We start from the raw sequence: 18,922 nt of genomic DNA, 5'->3' as shown, positions 1-18,922 counted from the left end.
TTAAACTAAACGCAAATTCCAAAGTTAACAGAATGACAAACGAATTACGGTTGCATTATTGTTTAGATAGAATTACTTGCTTTGAATCAGCCACGATTTGATTAAACTACCATGCATGAAATTAACCCTCTTCTTAATGCGACTTTTTTGCCTGGGTTTCGGGTGGAAGATGCAGGGTGTTCGATCTTAATGTGAAAAAATGCATTTCTTTAATTTTTAGTCGAATTATTATTTTAGCTATAAAAGCAAATGGCGAGTTATTAGGGCTAACAGTTGCGGAAGTATCTCAGTTGCTAAGAGCTCGTCTTTCAGTTGAAGTTTCCGTTTATCCAAAACAAAACCTACCATGCCGAACTACACTCTGTACTACTTCAATGGCCGCGGACGTGCCGAAATCTGTCGTATGTTGATGGCCGCTGCCGACGTCAAATACACTGACAAGAGGTTCGAATTCAACGAATGGGACAAATACAGGAATGGTAAGTTCGGATCTTTGTCCTATCTTGTGTGGTTCTGATGCGGCATCCATCCTGGTCAGATTTTTGATTTTTTAATATTTATCTTAAAAAGGGTGTTTTTCAGAGGCGGCGAACTTTAAATTAAAATAAATCAGTAAAAAATACATTCATTATACAAATATGCTGTTCATTCGAAAGACACAGTTTTTACATGTATTATTTTAATACACATTTGAGCATATATCCGTATATATGGCGGAATCTATAGGTGCAATTTTCACAAACTTCAGGCATGAAATTAGGCTGTGTTTCAGAAAATACCAGTGTAAAATCACGTAAAATGATCCTCTCTCTGTAACAGCATCATGAATTATTATGCAATACCTTGTAAATCTCGTATAGAGCATACTCCAGCATATGGATTTAATATTCCCTAGAAACTTCCACTAAAAAGATATGCCGCATAGAAACTGGACAATACAGTCTGATTTAATGTTACAATTCATTATAAGACTAGTCTGGGTACCCGGCGTTGTCCGGGTGTGTGGAGGTGTGTTTTGAGCAAAATAAAAAAGAAACAAAAAAGTGGTAGTAGGCGGGCAGGCTCCAACCCGTACCGCGAAAGAGGACAAGAACGTGAAAAAAAATGTTACGTCTTTGCGTTGCGTCCATCGCCGAACCGGACGTGGCGAAGGTTTAAATTAAGGCTAGTCAATCGAAAAGAGGGGATGACTTTCGAAAATATAAGCGAAAAAACGACCCCTCCTTATAGAAAAGTATCCAGTTGAGGATGAAGAAATTTTTTTCCAGACAATTTTTATATGTATCATCCGAAAGATTGAGCTTCAAAACGATACCGTTCTCGCGAAAATCCGTCGCCTCTGTCGAAAGTTTAGGCAGACATATATACATACATAGGTACATACATATAAACAGACAAGTGGTATTGATATCATAGATGCTTACTACCGGCAGTTTAAGATCGTTTGTTAGAGGCGGGGAACTTTAAATTGACAACTCTATTTTCTTTAAATGTAGATTTAGCAACTATCGGTTTTTTTTTGTAGTTCAGTCATTTTGGTAATTCATCATTCGATAACTGACGCTCGAGCAGCATTTGTAAGTTGCTAACTTCATCGGTCAATTAAATGAGATAAACATTTGATCAACGAATAATTTCACGAAATGAACCTCTCAATTGGACACCTTGTTCATGCGATTTTACCACATGAGATTATTTTGAGAGGGTGTATGTAAAATCAGATGTCTACGCTGATAAATCAGCCACAATAAACCACTTTGAAGACAACATTTGACGTGTTATTTCCGAAATATTTTATAATTTAATGCGTAGACTTTGTGAGAATTGAACCACTAGATTACACCAGATTCGAGCGATCCGCTGGGGCTATATACCAGGAATTGTATTTAGATTATAAATGCCAAAAATTAATCTTTGAAATATATATTGTATAATAAAATATTTTTCTGTGATTTATTTCAATTTTAACTTCGCTGCCTATAAAAAATATAGATGTTTTTAAAAAATAAAAAAAATTTAACTGAGAGTTGATCGATATCGATTTGCACCTGTAACACTATATATATATTTACAAGGCACGTATCAAAAATAATAATAAAGAAGGATAACGGAATGAAGGAAGAAGTTGGGGATATAGGTTGTGTTAAGAGTGTTGGATATTTGGCAGGTGACTCTGTGAAAAGAGAGCTATTCAGTCCGTTGCACACACGCAAATTAATACCATTGAAGGAATGCGAGGCTTTCCGCCATTATTTATTGAGATGCATAATTTGACCAGAAATATGTGAGAGAAATATCAGTTAAAGAAGTACAATAATAGACAATGGAAAATATTAAACATTCAAAAATGAAAGAATGTTTATATGAATCGACATACCAGAAAGCGAAGTAGACACAGAGAGTTGGTCGCAGAACGAGGAAAGCTGCTAAAACATAGCACCACACTCCCGCCACGCGCCTTTACTGATGTCACCCCCGTCATACTAAAGTCGAAAAGGTTGTCATTGAGAATAAACAAAATATTTTATAACCCAGCTGTGTGTGTGTTTTATTTCGCTGCCAAGTGTATACATCGTAGACAATGACAAAAGTGGTTTTTAGAAATAATATAGACTGAAAAGTACATTGGATGACCGGTCGCAGCGAATATATGACAAGAGTAAGATACATAAGGATATATTATTAATGAATTATAAATTAAATAGTAAGTTCCTTTAATTATTTATTAGTTTGCGTAGTCTCAATATTTACAACATGGACGATTTTACAATTTAATCGCGTGTAAACCTAGTCATATGTAATTTAATGTTACTTTCCGCTATATTTTCGTAACCGAGTTGATTTATAGATTAGACAGTCTGAGACAATAGTTCAAGTTGTAAAGATGAGCGATTGGCATCTCGCCGTATTGACAACCCTGCAATCTCCTCCATATGCTTCCCTTATCTACAATTCTCCATCCCTTCCGTCCCTTCTCGTAGCAAATACAAAACGTCGTATGTTTTTTATCATTTATCAGTTGGACAGCAATTATCGATTATTGATTTCATTTTAAAAAAAAACATATTGAGTTGAAATAAATTCATAATGAGATGTGGATAGTTTTTTCTTTTTTTTTTTTGCTTTTTCTACTTGGGAGTTACCTGTAGGCTACTCTAGGATAAGGTTTAATGCATGTAAGGTGGTAGTGTATCGTTAATGGTGTAGAATTTGATTATTGATGAGGACGGCTCAAAAAGAATTTGTTTACATTGAATTTGAAGGCTACCATGTTGTATTCAACCGGGAAACAGGCCAACGGAAAAATGTACCACAGGCGGGTAGTTCTAGGAAAAAGATTTGTCCATGAACTCTGCGTTTAGAGTAAGGCACATATATAGAGTTAGGGAATTTCATATATAATAGTTGTAGCTTATGGAGTGTTTTTTGTAAAAGTTTGGCAAAGGGGAAGACTATATATGGGAGTTTAGACAAGCACTTGCCATGAAAATAACGATAGAGCAGAGACAGGCTAACAAACGTCTCTTCTGTAGGAAAGGGTTTGCAGAGAAGAGAAAAGGGCATTACCCACTAGGTGTCGAAGCCGGTTTTATAATCTACCAAGGCTGAAAAGCAGCTCCTTCCAGATGTGACAACAGTACTCCATTTTAGGGCGTACCTTCTTTTAACTTCCTGAAACATTTCTCCCAGAACACACAAAAGAATAACGTTTCCACTTGTGCAGAAGCAACTTTGTTATCTTAACGAGCTTGACAGTCCCTCGCATGCCGCAGATGCAGATAAGACTAAAACTGCTTACAATGAGTTCTTTAATGTCGACCTTAATATATTACACAAATACAACGTTATAAAACAATTTGTGGACATATATTATGGAACACTACGCGTATGGCGCACGTGTGAGAAAGCAGCAGTCGTAGGATAGCTGGCTAACGAAAATATTAGCAGCAGCAACCGCCTTAGTACATATGCAAATAAAGCAAGTTTGCAAGCGCTGATGAAGAAGGAGAGAACAGGACAAAGAATAAGTAGCAGCACGAGGTCGAGCAAGAGAACCAAAGCGTGCGACAGGGGAGGATTGGTATGTAAATTTGAGGGCGAGAAAGCGCTGGCTAAGGTTGATATCAGGTGGCGGGTACGGAGACTTTTAAAAAGAACACCTTATGTTGTACATCATTGTAAAACAAATGTGTACGTGAAAAGACGTTTGAAAGATAATGAAATGCGTTGCTTTGGACGAACCACGAACAAATGCATTTCATTTGCACTCAAGGAAATTGCCGAATTAACTTTTTATTTCTTTTCTTTTTTATTTGTTTGTTCCTTTGCGACGGTAACAGACAACGTGTGATTCTAAGTGGTTGGAATATAAGGAACACGTTTCCAGCATAATGGCCACGTTACAATTATTCTGTTACTACCTATGACAACTTAATACCCTTTTTCATTATTGTTTAGATATGCCCAGCTGTTGTGTCCCTGTTTTGGACATCGATGGTCAGAATAAGATGCCTGAAACCATGGCCATCGCAAGGTACTTGGCCAGAGAACACGGTAAGTAAAAATAATTACGAATTTTTCAACAAACTTATATCAATTTAGGTTTAGATCAATATGACAACATCGACAGAGCCGAAAAACCAGGTATGTATCAGGGTTTATAAAGACGGATTTATTTTGTGTGTCATTCATCAGATCCAAAATTTGATCATATCAAGTTTATTATCATTTTAAAAATAATGCATTTTTCATATTTTCGTGATCATTTGGAAATCTGTATAATCTTATTTTTAAAAGAAATTTAGGACAAGATGCGACATTGCTTTATAGTGACTTTTAGAAATCATTCAATGTTATCAGAGCATTTATTAACTCTTTTCTTGCCTACACACCATACATAATAGTTCATGGAATGGGAATCAGGACAGTTAACATTTTTATGCCATGAATTTACACGTTCCCAGAACGTTAGATTGTCATTCTTGTATCGTTTCTGATGTGAAATAACTTTTAATCATTACATATGACACATTTGTGTCTATGTAGAGAACGATCTGCAATGTTATTTCTGAGACATAGGGTTGTTTGCAATCAATCCCATCATAGATATTCTAGGATTACCACCAACGGTGTGCTGTATTTGCCTTAGAAGTACTTGTGTTATAATAATAATATCATTGTATCTAAAATCTCATATTTAGATAACCATTCGCCTTCGAAATCGACCTGCTAAAAGACGTGGCTATAGAGAAAGCCACGCCCCTCCTCCAAACTATCTACAAAGAAATTAAATTTTTCTTTTAAAATTGGTCCCCGGCAACGTATTTACCAGAAAAGCAAAAACCAAATAGCAGGCATGTAATGTGCTCTCTAATACGTCCGCCATACCTTGGTGATTTAATCTTTTTTATTTTTTCACTAAAAATAAACCCACCGTTTCAAGTTGTTAAAATATAAGCCCAGTTTTTTTGTTTTTTTTTTTATTGAGAAAAAGTTGGAAAATTAACATAGTTATGCATGCAGATTTTTGGAGCACATTTTATTAAAATACTTGTAAAAAAAGCACAGGCTTGCAGGATTTCAGCGATGGGACAGAGGTGAAAGTTTTGTTGATAGTGCGAGGCCTATTAGGTTGACGACACTTTTTTTGAATCCTGTTTATGAGTGAGAGACTATTAGAAGATACACCAGCCCATATTTGGCAATTATACTTTATGCATGGACGAATGTTAATTTGTAGATGTACAAATATTCTTAGGTTTGCATTACTTATTTATAAGATTAAAATATGAAAAAAGACTTAGCAAAAATGTGGCTTTATCATATATAAATTGATGTACTAAATTATTAAAATGTCCTGTCGTTATGTTTCACGAAGTAAATGTTTTTATTGAGCTTGTAAGTTTAGAGGGTGAACGTTGCTTGCAGGATATTGAAATATTTAGCAGGACAGCTGTGTTTGTCTTCATCAACAAACCTTGGACAGGGTTCAAAAGAGAGTCGTCAATCTGATAGGTCCTGAACTGTCATCTAGGCTTCAGCCTCTGTCCCATCGACGAAATGTTGCATCTCTCTGCCTGTTCTACAAATACTTTAATGGTGAATGCTCTGACGAACTGCAAGCACGTAACTCCTTGATGTGACTACCCCCGACAAACCCGACAAACAAATAAGTCCCACCTCTTTACAGTAGAGATCCCTAGGTGTAAGAAAGCTTTTTACTCCAACAGTTTCTTCCCCAGAATTGCAAGTCTTTGGAACTCCCTTCCTTGATACTGTTTTCCCAACTGTATTGATATGCAGAAGTTCAAGTGTAATGTGAACAAACATCTTTCTACTCATCTCCCTTCATAATACCCCCGCAAATTATGTCCCCGATAGTATCCCCCTACTTCAAAGTGGCACTTGCCTTGTTTGGGGTGAAAATTGAATTTAAAAAAAGAGGAAAAACAGTTATATTTTTGTTACAAACACAAACATGTTAATTCATTTATTGCGGACTATTATTCTCATCTTTATCAGTTGTTGTTTCACGACGTTTCGGCCAACTATTCATCTGGCCTTCGTCAGGTGGTAACCCCGACGGATAGGAACTTCGAATCTCCTAACTGCATTCTCAGCAATCACTGCCATCCGTAGTTGTTGTCGTCTCACCACCGAGGAATAGTTGGCCGAAACGTCGTGAAACAACAACTAATAAAGATGAGAATAATAGTTCGAAATAAATAAATTAATATAAATAAGACTCATCTCAATAATGAATTCCAATTAAAATAATATATAAACATGAACATGTTCTCTTTAAATCTACTTGGGCAATATGAGTTTTCGTAGGTCGATTAGGTAGGATGGCTGACCGATGCTGACGTCACGTGTTAATTTAAAATTGCGAAAAGCGGACACAGGAACGAAATGCGTTTTAATAGTTTTTAACGCAAAATAAAACTACTTTTTGTGTCTTCTCGTTTCCAGATAATTTTTGACCAAATTTTTTTGGCCCTGGATATGACCTTAAACTATATCCGATGGTGAGGTCCCAGCCTGCGAGCTTTGGGGAGTGTGGATCCAGCCTTAATCGCTATTGCTCCGAGGTCCACTCTTACCCGGAGCGGCAGTACCTGTTGGATCCCAACTATGGGTTAAATAGAAACTGACGTGAAAATATATATAAAGTCTAAGTACAAAAATTTTCTTCAAGATAACTAGATTCGGCATTAAATAACGTGAAAAGGGTTGATATGCCGTAAAACAAAAACAACCGACAAACCAACCAAAATTGTTTGCGTTTAACGAGAATTTTAATAAAATAAAACAAAACAGTAAACAAAAAGGCAGTTTTAAATACATGTTTTTATTAATGGGTTCATCACAAGATTAGTGAATTTGTATAATTTAAATAAAAATGTTGGAGAAACATTATTTAAATTATTTTTAATTTTTAGTATTTTTAAGAATAATATTTATTTTTAAAAAGTGGTTGTAACTTCCTGTTCTTTTAACTTCAGAAATATGACGTAATATAATGATATTAAATGAAATCGTAAATACAAATCTAATTATTTACAAATAACATTTTTATTTACAAATTAGAATTCCTGAACGCTATGCAACATAGTATGTTGTCGTTTCTTTTTGCGTCAAAAACTATTAAAACGCACTTCGTTCCTATATCCGCTTTCCGCAATTTTAAATTACCACGTGACGTCAGCATTAGTCGGCCATGTTGGCTAATCAACCTATGAAAGCCCGTGTAGCCTCTATCTGAATCAACAGTTTCTTGAACAAAGTCATGATTTTTCTAATTCCCGATTTTTTTTATTTTGATAAATCGTCACAACACTTATAAGTCTTCTTTTTTTTTCTTTTTCTTGTTCACGTGTCTTTGAAGCAGGTGATCATACAAGAGTTGTACATTTTTTAACGCATTAATGTTTTATTCTTTTAGGATTTTTCATGTGGCACCGGTTAGGAAGTTGGGGGGGGGTAGAAAAGGTAGCGTTGCATCGTATAGTCTTTCTCTCCACATTCGCAGATGGTTGGTTCAGTTTTGTAGCCCATCTTTTAATCAACCCATTTCTTATCTGAGGTGATTTATTTTTTCCACTGGAGTCAACCATTAAGGGCCTAAGAAAGCGAAATACCCATGTCTGTTGAGGAGTATTCTCCCGTCGTCAGGTCTACAGCTATAGTCTAGTCTCTTTCTGAGATGGTGCCAGAGTTTGGACGTAGCCGATGAAGCTTTTGATTCACTTCGGTCGTTCAACTGTTCGTTCACGGCCATAAAAGAAATGGCGTTCATCGCTGATAGTGAAAATAGGAAAACGATAATACAAAATATGTTGGTTCAGGCGGCATGTATGTACAAGAAAAATGTATTTGAGTCTGTGAAGTTGCCTCACAACGCCATTGCCAGAGACGAGACGAGAGCTATCCAACTTGTCTCCAATAGAACTGTTAATGCTTAAGCACAAAATGATTTGAGCGAAAATCTTTGGCCACGTGCGAGAAAATATTAGCAGCAGCAGCCGTTAAAGCAGGCATGTAAATTAGCAAGTGTGAAAAGCAGAGAAAGGGCACATGCTCGAGAAAAGGAAGCGACCGGACCTTTTCTTTTTTTCTTCTTTTTTTTACTTTTTGACTCGTGTGTGGCGAGAGAAAAAGCGCATCACGTGGCGAGGAGCAGAAAAAAACATACTTGTCGGGTGAAATGGACGTGTGGCCTCGTGGTAGCTGTGAGAGATTTTAAACGGGTGTCGAGACGACAGGGTTTTGTTAATTTAATAGCAGATGAAATGAACAGTAAAAACAGGCGTTTTTTGGAAATTAACGGCAATGTCTTTTATTAAAATAGAAAATAAGCAGAGTCGGATTTTCGTTTTTTTTTTAATTTTATTTTTTGTTCCTTTGCGACGGTGTCGGACAACGTGTGGGTCCGAGAGGTTTAATCTGTTACGACACAGTTAAAAAGTAACAGTTACGTTTCAAATGGAGTTCTCATTTATGTCTAAGTGTGTTTATACGTTTGTTTCGGTTATATTCAGCAAAATGGTGTCATAGATGAATTAATCAAATGTATATGACACAAGGTATGCACGCGATCTTTGGTTGGAGGATCCCGCTGACTATCAAATACTATTCAGAGAAGAATAAATTATGTATCAATTGTTTAAACTATTAATCTTGGATTTTTCAGGTTTCTATGGCAAGAATAACATGGACATGTTCAGAATTGATTACATCTGCGATTGCTTCTACGAAATTCTTCACGACTATATGAGGTACTTCCATGCCAAGAATGGTCGCTTCTGGGTAAGTTTACTTCTCTGCGAGTATCAGTCCGTCTTTCATTCTTTACCTTTGTAACGTCACACACGCGTTGGCATGTAGGGATCCAACACATTGTGAACTCCGTCGCAGAGGTTATAAGAAAAGAAGAGAAAGGAAATTAAATTCGTTGTTTCAGGTGTAAAAAAAAAAACTTTTATTTCTCTTTCTCTGACCATCTGTGACTTCACATATCAGTTGTGACGTCACCCATGTATCTCTACCGTCATCCCGGTTCTTTTTATAATCTATTTCCTTTTTCTCGCCGTGACGTCATCTCGTACACGGCTCGGTAATTTGCATACAGCTGCTGTACGCGCGCCTGCGCTCTGTTACAATTTTATGTAATATAGATCTCTCCATATTTATCATAATAATGTTAAAACTAGCGAGACCTGTGGAAATTCCACAGGGGCTCATTCATATGTAACATATTAATGTTGGCAGTCAGTAGATGTTTAGTGCAAATAGAGACGCTCTAATATTATTGTAGCCTTTTTGTTAAAACTACAAAAGTATTTATCTAAGCGAGCACGGACGCCCGGCAAAGCTCGGTCGTAACGTACGCTTAAATATGATATTTTAACTCTTGTACATTTCGTCTAAATTATTATACAGTTAATGTTCTATCGATTTATTATAAAGTTGCTATTAGTTGGTATATATTGATGGTGAAGCTTTGAAAATCAATGCATATATTTTCGTCGGATGGCATTCTCCTCACTGATAAGAAAAAAATTACTAAGCGTTTGGCTGAACACTTTTCAAATGTTTTAAACAGAGAATCGACAGTGGATCGAGGAGTGATTGATGATATTCCTTAGAGACCAACCATCGAGGCGCTTGCTGATACTCCATCCATGTCGGAGATTGAATGGGCTGTAAAGCAACTTTCAAACTGTAAGGTTCTAGATGATGACTGCATACCTGCAGAAGTATACAAATGTGGAAGCCAAATGTTAATCAGGAAACTAAGTGCTCTGTTTTCATTAATATGGGAACATGGTACCGTGCCACAACAGTTCAAAGACGCGTCAATTATTCGCCTGTTTAAGCACAAAGGAAATAAGTGTGAGTATGATAACGATAAAGGAATTTCTCTTTTGTCTGATGCTGGTAAGATTCTAGCTCGTGTAATCCTAAACAGACTCAATAGTTCAATCTGTAAAACTGTGCTCCCAGAAACCCAGTGTGGTTTTAGGGCAGGAAGAGGTACTGTGGACATAATCTTCAGTCTTTGGCAACTACAGGAGAAAGCGAGGGAGCAGAATAAGGACTTGTTTGTCACATTCGTTGACCTCACAAAGGTATTTGATACCGTCTGTAGGGATGTAAAGATGACTGTTTTGAGGAGGCTAGGTATTCCGGAAAAGATGTTGAATGTGATTGTCTCCTTTCACTGGGGAATGGTGGCGACAGTACGATCTGGCTGTAAACAAAGTGAACCATTTGAAATGTCAAATGGAACTAAGCAAGGACACATCCTTGCTCCGATCCTATTTGCTCTTTTCTTTTCGGTGATGCTTGAGACAGCTTTCAGGAACACCTCAGGAGGCATAGGTGTTGAGTATCGATCAAGCGGAGGATTATTTAACCAGCAACGGTTAAGGCCAAAACCAAGACTTCTGTGCAGACTGTTCTTAACCTCCTTTATGCTGATGACTATGATCTTGTCACCCATAGTCTTGATGACATGCAGAACATCCTCCATAGCTTTTTTGGTGCATGTAAGGCCTTCGGTCTTACAATTAGTATAAAAAAAGACTGAAATTATTTACCAGCCAAAACCACACACTACGTCCTCTTCACAACCAGTGGTATATATTGATGGTGAAGCTTTGAAAACAGTATCTTCTTTTACAGAACTCGGATCTGCTGTATCTGATGATGCTAAATTTGAAAAAGGCCATCCAATGTAGAATTAATTAAGCTATTGAGGCATTTGGTAGGTTGCGACACAGACTCTGGAACAGCTACGATGTGTCTCTAAAAGGTGGCAGTCTACAAATCTGTTGTTCTGCCCAATGTTCTGAATGGTGCCGAAACGTGGGCCTTGTACCTCAAGCATATAAATCAGCTTGACTCCTTCCATATGAGATGTCTGCGTTTTATTTGCAATGTTGAATGGCAGGATTCCGAATAGTGAATTACTGGAGAGATGTGAAATCACTGGTATTGAATCATTTTTGATTAGGATACAAATGCGGTGGCGGGTTCTCGATTGATTAACGGTGTCTAACTGTGTCGGATATATACTCGAGAGTCTAAACAATGATAAGAACATTCTCTTGTCATAGCTCTAGTCATTACGCTACAAGTCCATATTTTAATCCTTCTAAAATTTCGTACACATAAACAAGTGATTACAATCATTGTATTTATACAGTTTTCGAATAAACCATTTCCCCACTAGCATAGGATCATACACTTTCAAACTAACATTTTCTTTTTGTGTTTCTTCGTCAGGAAAACGGTTCTGGAATGGATTCCACTAACCTCGCTGTAAGTATTTCTTTGTTTAAAATAAAATATCGGTTATTAAACCATTTTATATACCAACAAACCTGGATGCCTGGCGTTACCCGGGTGTTTGGAGGTGTGTGTTGGGCAAAAAAAAGTAGTAGTAGAGAGGCAGGCTCGAACCCGTACTGCGAAGGAGAAAAAAGAACGTGATAAAAAAAGTGACGTCTTTGCCATTGCGTTCCTCGCAAAACTAAAATGGCGAAGGTTAAATTAAGGCAAGCCAATCGACAAGAGGGAATGACTTTCGAAAATATCGACGAGAAAAGCGACCCCTCCTTGTAGAAAAGTGCCCAGTTGAGGGTGAAGGAATCAATGTTTTCGGACAATTTTTCTATATTTGCCATCCGAAGGGTAGGCTTTAAAGGAATATGGATTTTGTGAAAATCCGTCGCCTCAGTCGAAAGTTTTAATTAGACATACATGCATACATACATACATTTAAACAGACAGGTGAGATTTATATTATAGATAATCCGAATTGGTTCAAATTTTGACATGTGATGGTTAGTACTTTATAAAACCATATAGATTATTTTATTATTAGTGGCATCATTTATATATTTATATCATGTCTGCAGCTAAGTAATGTGTTGGTCATCTTCGGGACATAGGAAAGTATCATTACTTGTATATGTATTAAGCTAACTTAATATGTCATCATCACGATAGAATACCGGTATTTTTTACAAAGGAGTCACCACTTATAAAGGCCCGAAGGCTATTCGACGATAAGGTTAGTAAGTGTACAGTACTTAATAGGGAAATGTCGTAGTAATCGTTTGTGGTGGAAATTAGGTAAATTGGATTGATTAAGGGGATGGCTCGTCAAGAACTTGTTCGCGTTAAACTTGAAGCCGACCATATTGTAGTCAGTTGAAAAGCAAGAAAATGGAAAAGAGTTCAACACGCAAGCAGTTCTAGGAAAGAAACTTTGTTCATGGAATCTACGTTTACGTTTAGGCACAGATAAAGATTGAGGGAAATTATTGATAATGGTTTCAGCTAAACGAGTGTTTTTCGTGAAAGTAAGACCAGGGGGATCATAGATTAGAGCTTAGACGAGCATTTGCCATTAAAATAACGATAAAGCAAAGACAGGCTCGCAACGTCTCTTCGATAGGAAAGAGGTTGCAGGGAAGAGAAAAGGGCATCCCCCCACTAGACTACGAAGTCTGTTTTGAACTCTGTCAGGATAAGCTGCTTCTAGCAGCTCCTGCCCAGATGTGGCAACAGTACTCCATCCGTGGACGTACTTGGCTCTCATACAGCTGGATAATTGCATTAGTAGTGAGATATCTACTGGTGCGGTAGAACGAATCCACCATTTTTCCAGCAGCCGTGGCAACTGGTTTGATGTACGTATTCCATCTCAAATCAGGAGTAAAGGTCAGACCCAGAAGCTTCTCAAAAACATAAAGCCTCTCTAAGAGGAGAGCTATTCATTTTAATTGATGCCAAACGGGGGTGAAAGCGCTGATTATGAAGTTTTGTTTTAGATGGGTTAAAATTAACCAGCTATCTCTTTCCCCATTGCACCACGTGTTCAAGACCGGAGGAGAGAGAATAAGAAAGAACTTGGTCGTTTACGGCTGTTGAAATATTGCCATAGATGGTAGTGTCGTCAGCATAAATGTCTACGAATGATCTTAAAATGTCATTGATGTAGATCAGGAAGAGAGTTGTTTTGTTACCATGGTTTATTATTCTATTTAAAGTATTTATGTAATTTTTGGAGGGGTATGAAGGGGGTCTTATTAATTTTTATGTTTAAAATTAATTGGTTGAGGGTTTTGAATAGCCAATGAAAATAGGGCATTTGAAATAGAAGCAGCAGACGACTTTCTAATTTTTAAATAAATTAAAAGAAAAAGTAACAATAAACATTACACCTAAAAGAAAATGGCGTACACTTCAGACTACTTCATCTTGAACTTCTGCAAGTGGGGAAAATTCATACAGACGCCTTAAGAAACCGTCACTTTCTGCCATGAGAGGAATCTAATAGCATCGGAGTTTTTGTTTTTTGTTTTTTGTTTTTTACACGGTGGTCACCACTAATCAAGGCCCGGAAGCCACTCAGGAATAAGGGTTATTGCAAGTGCAGTACGTTAGTGTGGAGATTTAATGAAGTGTTTACTTAAGGGGCGGTTCATTAGGAATTTGTTAACGTTGGACTTGAAGACATCCAGGTTGTAGTCAGGTGGGAAGCAGACAGACGGAACAGAGTTCCACAGGCGTTCAGTTCTAAGAAAGAAGCTTTGTTCACGGAATCTACATTTTGATTTAGGCACAGATAAAGAGTGGGGAAAATTTTTCACAGTGGATTCAGCTAGACGGGTGTTTTTCATGAAAGATTGGCGAGAGGGGGGGGGGCGAGATTGGAGTTCAGACGAGCACCTGCCATGTAAATAACGATAAAACAAGGATAGGCTCGCAACGTCTCTTCTGTGCGAGAGAGGTTGCGGGGTAGAGAAAAGGGCATCCCCCACTAAGCCACGAAGTTTATTTTGTACTCTGTCAAGACAGCTTACATCACAGCGGCACATCGTTTAATTCACTGTCAAGTGCAAATACTCCAGTGCTATACGCAACGAAGTTAGTTAATTCTTTGACACATTAACATAAAAAGAAACATCACGCACGATACTGAAGTAAATTTGGTTCATTATTATTTAGGTTGTTTACATCGATATATAAATCGACTTTCTTCATATTTTTTTTTAATAATTAGTCGTGTCTTTTGCGCGTTGTTATTGGCGGCGATGTCCGTACTTAGTTATTTTTATGCTGTCATAGTCAATATTGTCTGCTGTTTTTTAAATTCTAGTTTCTGCTCCGCAAATGGGACAACGGTAACAAACCGGATATAGTCCCTTATGATTATTGATTATCTTCCTTTCAGATAACGAGAAAGCCACTCTTTTCTCCATGTTAAGAATCTATTTATTGTCTGCTTGACCGTGTTTAAGTATCACGCCAAATGAACAAGAGAACCCGGAAGTTAACGAGAGAAGACAATATTGATTATACCTTTTTTGGTTTATTTAAAATTCACGAACAATCATAAAATTGTTCGGTGCATCTATCACTAGTCTCCCCCTATTAGACAGGGCTAAAAAATGAGTCTTAAACCCAATAGGTCCTACATTCTCAGCTAAACTCCAACCCCTGTCTGATCACCGGAATATTGCATCTTTATAACTGTTTCGCAAGTATTTTAATGGAAGTTACTCTGAGTAACACGTACTACTTGTGCCTCCTAACCGGACAAGCATCAAAATCCCACCCCTTTATTCTAGAGGCCCATAGACGCCGAAAAGCGTTCTACATTCATATTTTTTCTTCGAACCACTAGACTTTGGAATTTCTTCCCAATATCCTGCTTCCTTAGCTGTATTGACATACAGAAATGTAAATGTAATGTGAATAAAAATCTCGTTACTAGACTCGCTACAATTTGTCTCTGTAGATATAGGTCCAATTAGTAGCCCCTTACGCCTAAGAGGCAAAACCTGCAAATAAGAGTTAAAAAACAAACAAAAAAATATTGAGCGTTTTTGTCAACCATTGAATTTAGAACTGTACGTTAAAAAAAAAAAACGGAGACCATATTAATCGGACATAGTCGAAATATAAATGCAAATGTAAACAAAGTAGGGCATCGTAAAGACGTAAAATCAATCTGAAAATCCGCATATTGCATGAAATCAATTGATTTTAAAAGCAGATATTAAATTACTTTATATTTCTTTGTTACATTTTTCAGCCTAAATTACAAGCAAAATTCATGGAAACAGCCCGCAGAATTTTGCCTTTCTTGGAAAGAACATTGGAAATGAAAAATAGCGGTAACCAATTCTTTATGGGTGACCAGGTATGTATATTATCAATTCATAAACGTTACTCTGACGCCATGTTATTGATACAATAAGTTCATATTTTCAACCGAAATATCTTAATTCATCTTTAATGATATATTTGTGTCCTTAAGTCTACTAGCATGTTACTTACTTATCTACTATTCTATAAATTAATTTTATATTTTAGCTGATTTTTTTTTATCAGGGTGTTATCAGTTATCAATTCCCATAGGCCACTCAAAGATAATGATGAAACGAGTGTCAGTTGGGATGTGATGATTGGTAATGATGATGGTGATTGGGCAAAATTGATTATTTAAGAGGGTGGCTCAACAAGAATTTGTTTACTTTGGACTTAAAAACGACCATGTTTTAATCAGCTGGAAAGCAGCCACGTGGTATTGTATTCTACAGATGGACAGTTCAAAGAAAATAACCCTTGCTAGTGGAGGTTTCGTTCAGATTACGGTCTGTCTGAATCTGAACGAAACTTCCATTAGCAAAATTTAGATAGACAGGTAGACAAGTAAACAGATATGTAGGTAGGTAGATAGGCAGAGTGAGCGAAAGAAACAGAGAGAGAGAGAGAGAGAGAAAGAGAGAGAGAGAAACAGAAACTATTGGCAGTACCTGTAGTATACGTTAAACAGATTTAGTGAGATGTATTTAATTTGATAATATATATGTTATTCCAGAAAATTTTATAATTTTATAGACGTTTTCAGGTGAAATCATTTGAATTATCGGAGGTAATGAACCGATAGCTGTTTCTGTTCTATTAATAAGTTTGAAGCTGGAGGCCATGGACGACGAGAAAATGCTGGAATATTAAAAATAATACTCAATAGTCTGTAATCGGCGTCCCCACAAGTGTTTGGAAGTGGGGGAGGAATGACAAAAGACAAGCGGAGAACAAAGTTATAGAAAATGGGTTTATCGGCAGAACAATGGAGAGAAAGTTGTTCCCCGAGGTAGACAAAGAGACTGAATGGAATTGTTAATCAGGGTGTGGTTAACAAAAGATCGGACATAAAAGGTATAAATATTTAGAGTTTGTATGTGGGCGATTTAAAGTGTAGCTGTGAATTTTACGACAGTTTTTACAACAGTTTGGAAAGTTATGTAAGGCTAGTTACGGTTAACGACAGTCACGAATTGAGGGCAGTCGCCCGTTTGTGATAGTTTGTGTCTCGGAAATCCCCAGGAGAGATCGGAAAAATTGGAGTTGATGCAAGGCGAGAATAGGTCCGGTCGGTAAGAAAATCACCGGACAACGTTGGGGGTTAATATTTGTACCTCACGCGACGGTATCACACAGGCACTCACAGCTTGATTAATGTATATCAAGTACTCGTCTTGTGTTGTTTTCTAGTAGCATATCACGAAGGGGGTCGGGTCACACGTCATATTTAAATACGTAGCTCTCATTCATACCTTTTTATGGAATTTCCTGCTTTTTGTACTTGTGAAAAAAATGATGTTTTTACGTCTTCCGACCTAGTATTGCTAAGGTAATAATATATCCGTTACTTAAACATTATTTGAACTGTTTTTTTTTCAGATAATGTTGTGTGATATGATGTGTTACTGTTGCCTGGAAAATCCGATGATGGAGAACCAGAGTATGTTCCAGAGCTATCCCAAACTTATGGCCTTGTGGAAACGCGTCGCTGCTCACCCGAAGATCTCTGGCTACCTAAAGAAACGTTCTAATACCAACTGGTAAATGGATGACCATACAAGACTGGTTAAAGAAGAAATCGCTCTTATCCCTCGATGACGGACAATTGACCGATGTGTTAAACGTATTTTAGTTAGACTTTTTTTTTTTTTTTTGTGAAATTTGAATTCAGCAGTAAATCTCGCTCAAACACGGATTTCATTTGAAATAAAATTAAAAAAACTTCAGAAATATGTATCATTGTTGAGTATTTATTTGATAATCTCTCTCTTTCTCTCTCTCTCTCTCTCTCTCTCTCTCTCTCTCTCTCTCGCGCGCGCGCACTGATTTCTTTTCCTCGAGCAAATATTTTTGGTGCTTGTCCAAAATTACATCTATAGCAAAAAACAAAATTTAACGCAAATTATTTATGATGTATATGCCCGTAACAAAAAGGAAATACCACGTAATTTAATCCGGCATTTTTATTTTACAAAGAAACTAATTTTAAAGCGAATTTGAGTTTTTCCAATGTCCTCATGTAAAGAATAGCGATAACTTCGCTCTCTATTTAGCCATAAAATTGGAGTTGATGCAAGGCGAGAATAGGTCCGGTCGGTAAGACAATCACCGGACAACGTTGGGGGGTTAATATTTGTACCTCACGCGACGGTATCACACAGGCACTCACAGCTTGATTAATGTATATCATGTACTCGTCTTGTGTTGTTTTATAATAGCATATCACAAAGGGGGTCGGGTCACACGTCATATTTAAATACGTAGCTCTCATTCTTACCTTTTTATGGAATTTCCTGCTTTTTTACTTGTAAAAAAATGATGTGTTTACGTCTGCCGACCTAATATCGCTAAGGTAATAATATAACTTCGCTGTCTATTTAGCCATAAAATTTGATTTTCTTATTTAAAAAAGAACTACGATCAATTTTCGTGATTTGGGAAATATGATCTTTTTGGTTACGCGTACGTGTGTAATTTTATACATGGTGAATTCTGTACAAGCATCGATTTTTTTACGGTTGGATCTTTTCGAATTAAATCAGGAATCACTTCAATATTAGCTAAAACTTTCAGCAATAGATATAATAACAATAAATAAATAACAATAAATATAATAACAATAAATATAATTACATTAATATAATAACAATAAATATAATAACAATAAATATAATAGCAATAAATATAATAGCAATAAATATAATAACAATAAATATAATAGCAATAAATATAATAGAAATAAATATAATGACAATGAATATAATAACAATACATAAATAAAAATAAATATAATAAAAATAAATATAATAACAATATATATAATGACAATAAATATAATAACAATAAATATAATAACAATAAATAGAATAACAATAAATATAATAACAATAAATAAATAACAATAGATATATTAACAATAAATATAACAACAATAAATATAATGACAATAAATATAATAACAATAAATCTAATAACAATAAATATAATAATAATAAATACAAAAACAAAAAATATAATAACAATAAATATAATA

General features: G+C 36.3%; 1 protein-coding gene across 1 annotated transcript; it reads left to right on the top strand.

The window, feature by feature from the left end:
* The first annotated feature begins 287 nt into the window (after positions 1–287).
* Positions 288–17,619, top strand: LOC145265727 (S-crystallin SL20-1-like). Its single transcript, XM_080121782.1, has 6 exons — positions 288–479; positions 4,459–4,554; positions 9,194–9,309; positions 11,791–11,826; positions 15,614–15,721; positions 17,269–17,619. The coding sequence occupies exons 1-6, from the start codon at positions 347–349 to the stop codon at positions 17,431–17,433; spliced, it is 654 nt and encodes a 217-aa protein (XP_079977908.1). The 5' UTR covers positions 288–346; the 3' UTR covers positions 17,434–17,619.
* Positions 17,620–18,922: the final 1,303 nt, after the last annotated feature.

This window comes from Euprymna scolopes, chromosome 40 (assembly GCF_053919585.1).
Source record: "Euprymna scolopes isolate OS-2025 chromosome 40, ASM5391958v1, whole genome shotgun sequence".
Lineage (NCBI taxonomy): Eukaryota > Metazoa > Mollusca > Cephalopoda > Sepiida > Sepiolidae > Euprymna > Euprymna scolopes.
The sequence above is the reverse complement of the archived record's forward strand: the minus strand, read 5'-3'. Positions and strand labels throughout refer to the sequence as shown.

Coding starts and splice junctions, on each gene's coding strand:
- LOC145265727 (XM_080121782.1), top strand. CDS start 347: ATGCCGAACTACACTCTGTACTACTTCAATGGCCGCGGACGTGCCGAA. Junction 480..4,458: donor ATGGGACAAATACAGGAATG/GTAAGTTCGGAT, acceptor ATTATTGTTTAG/ATATGCCCAGCTGTTGTGTC. Junction 15,722..17,268: donor AATTCTTTATGGGTGACCAG/GTATGTATATTA, acceptor TTTTTTTTTCAG/ATAATGTTGTGTGATATGAT.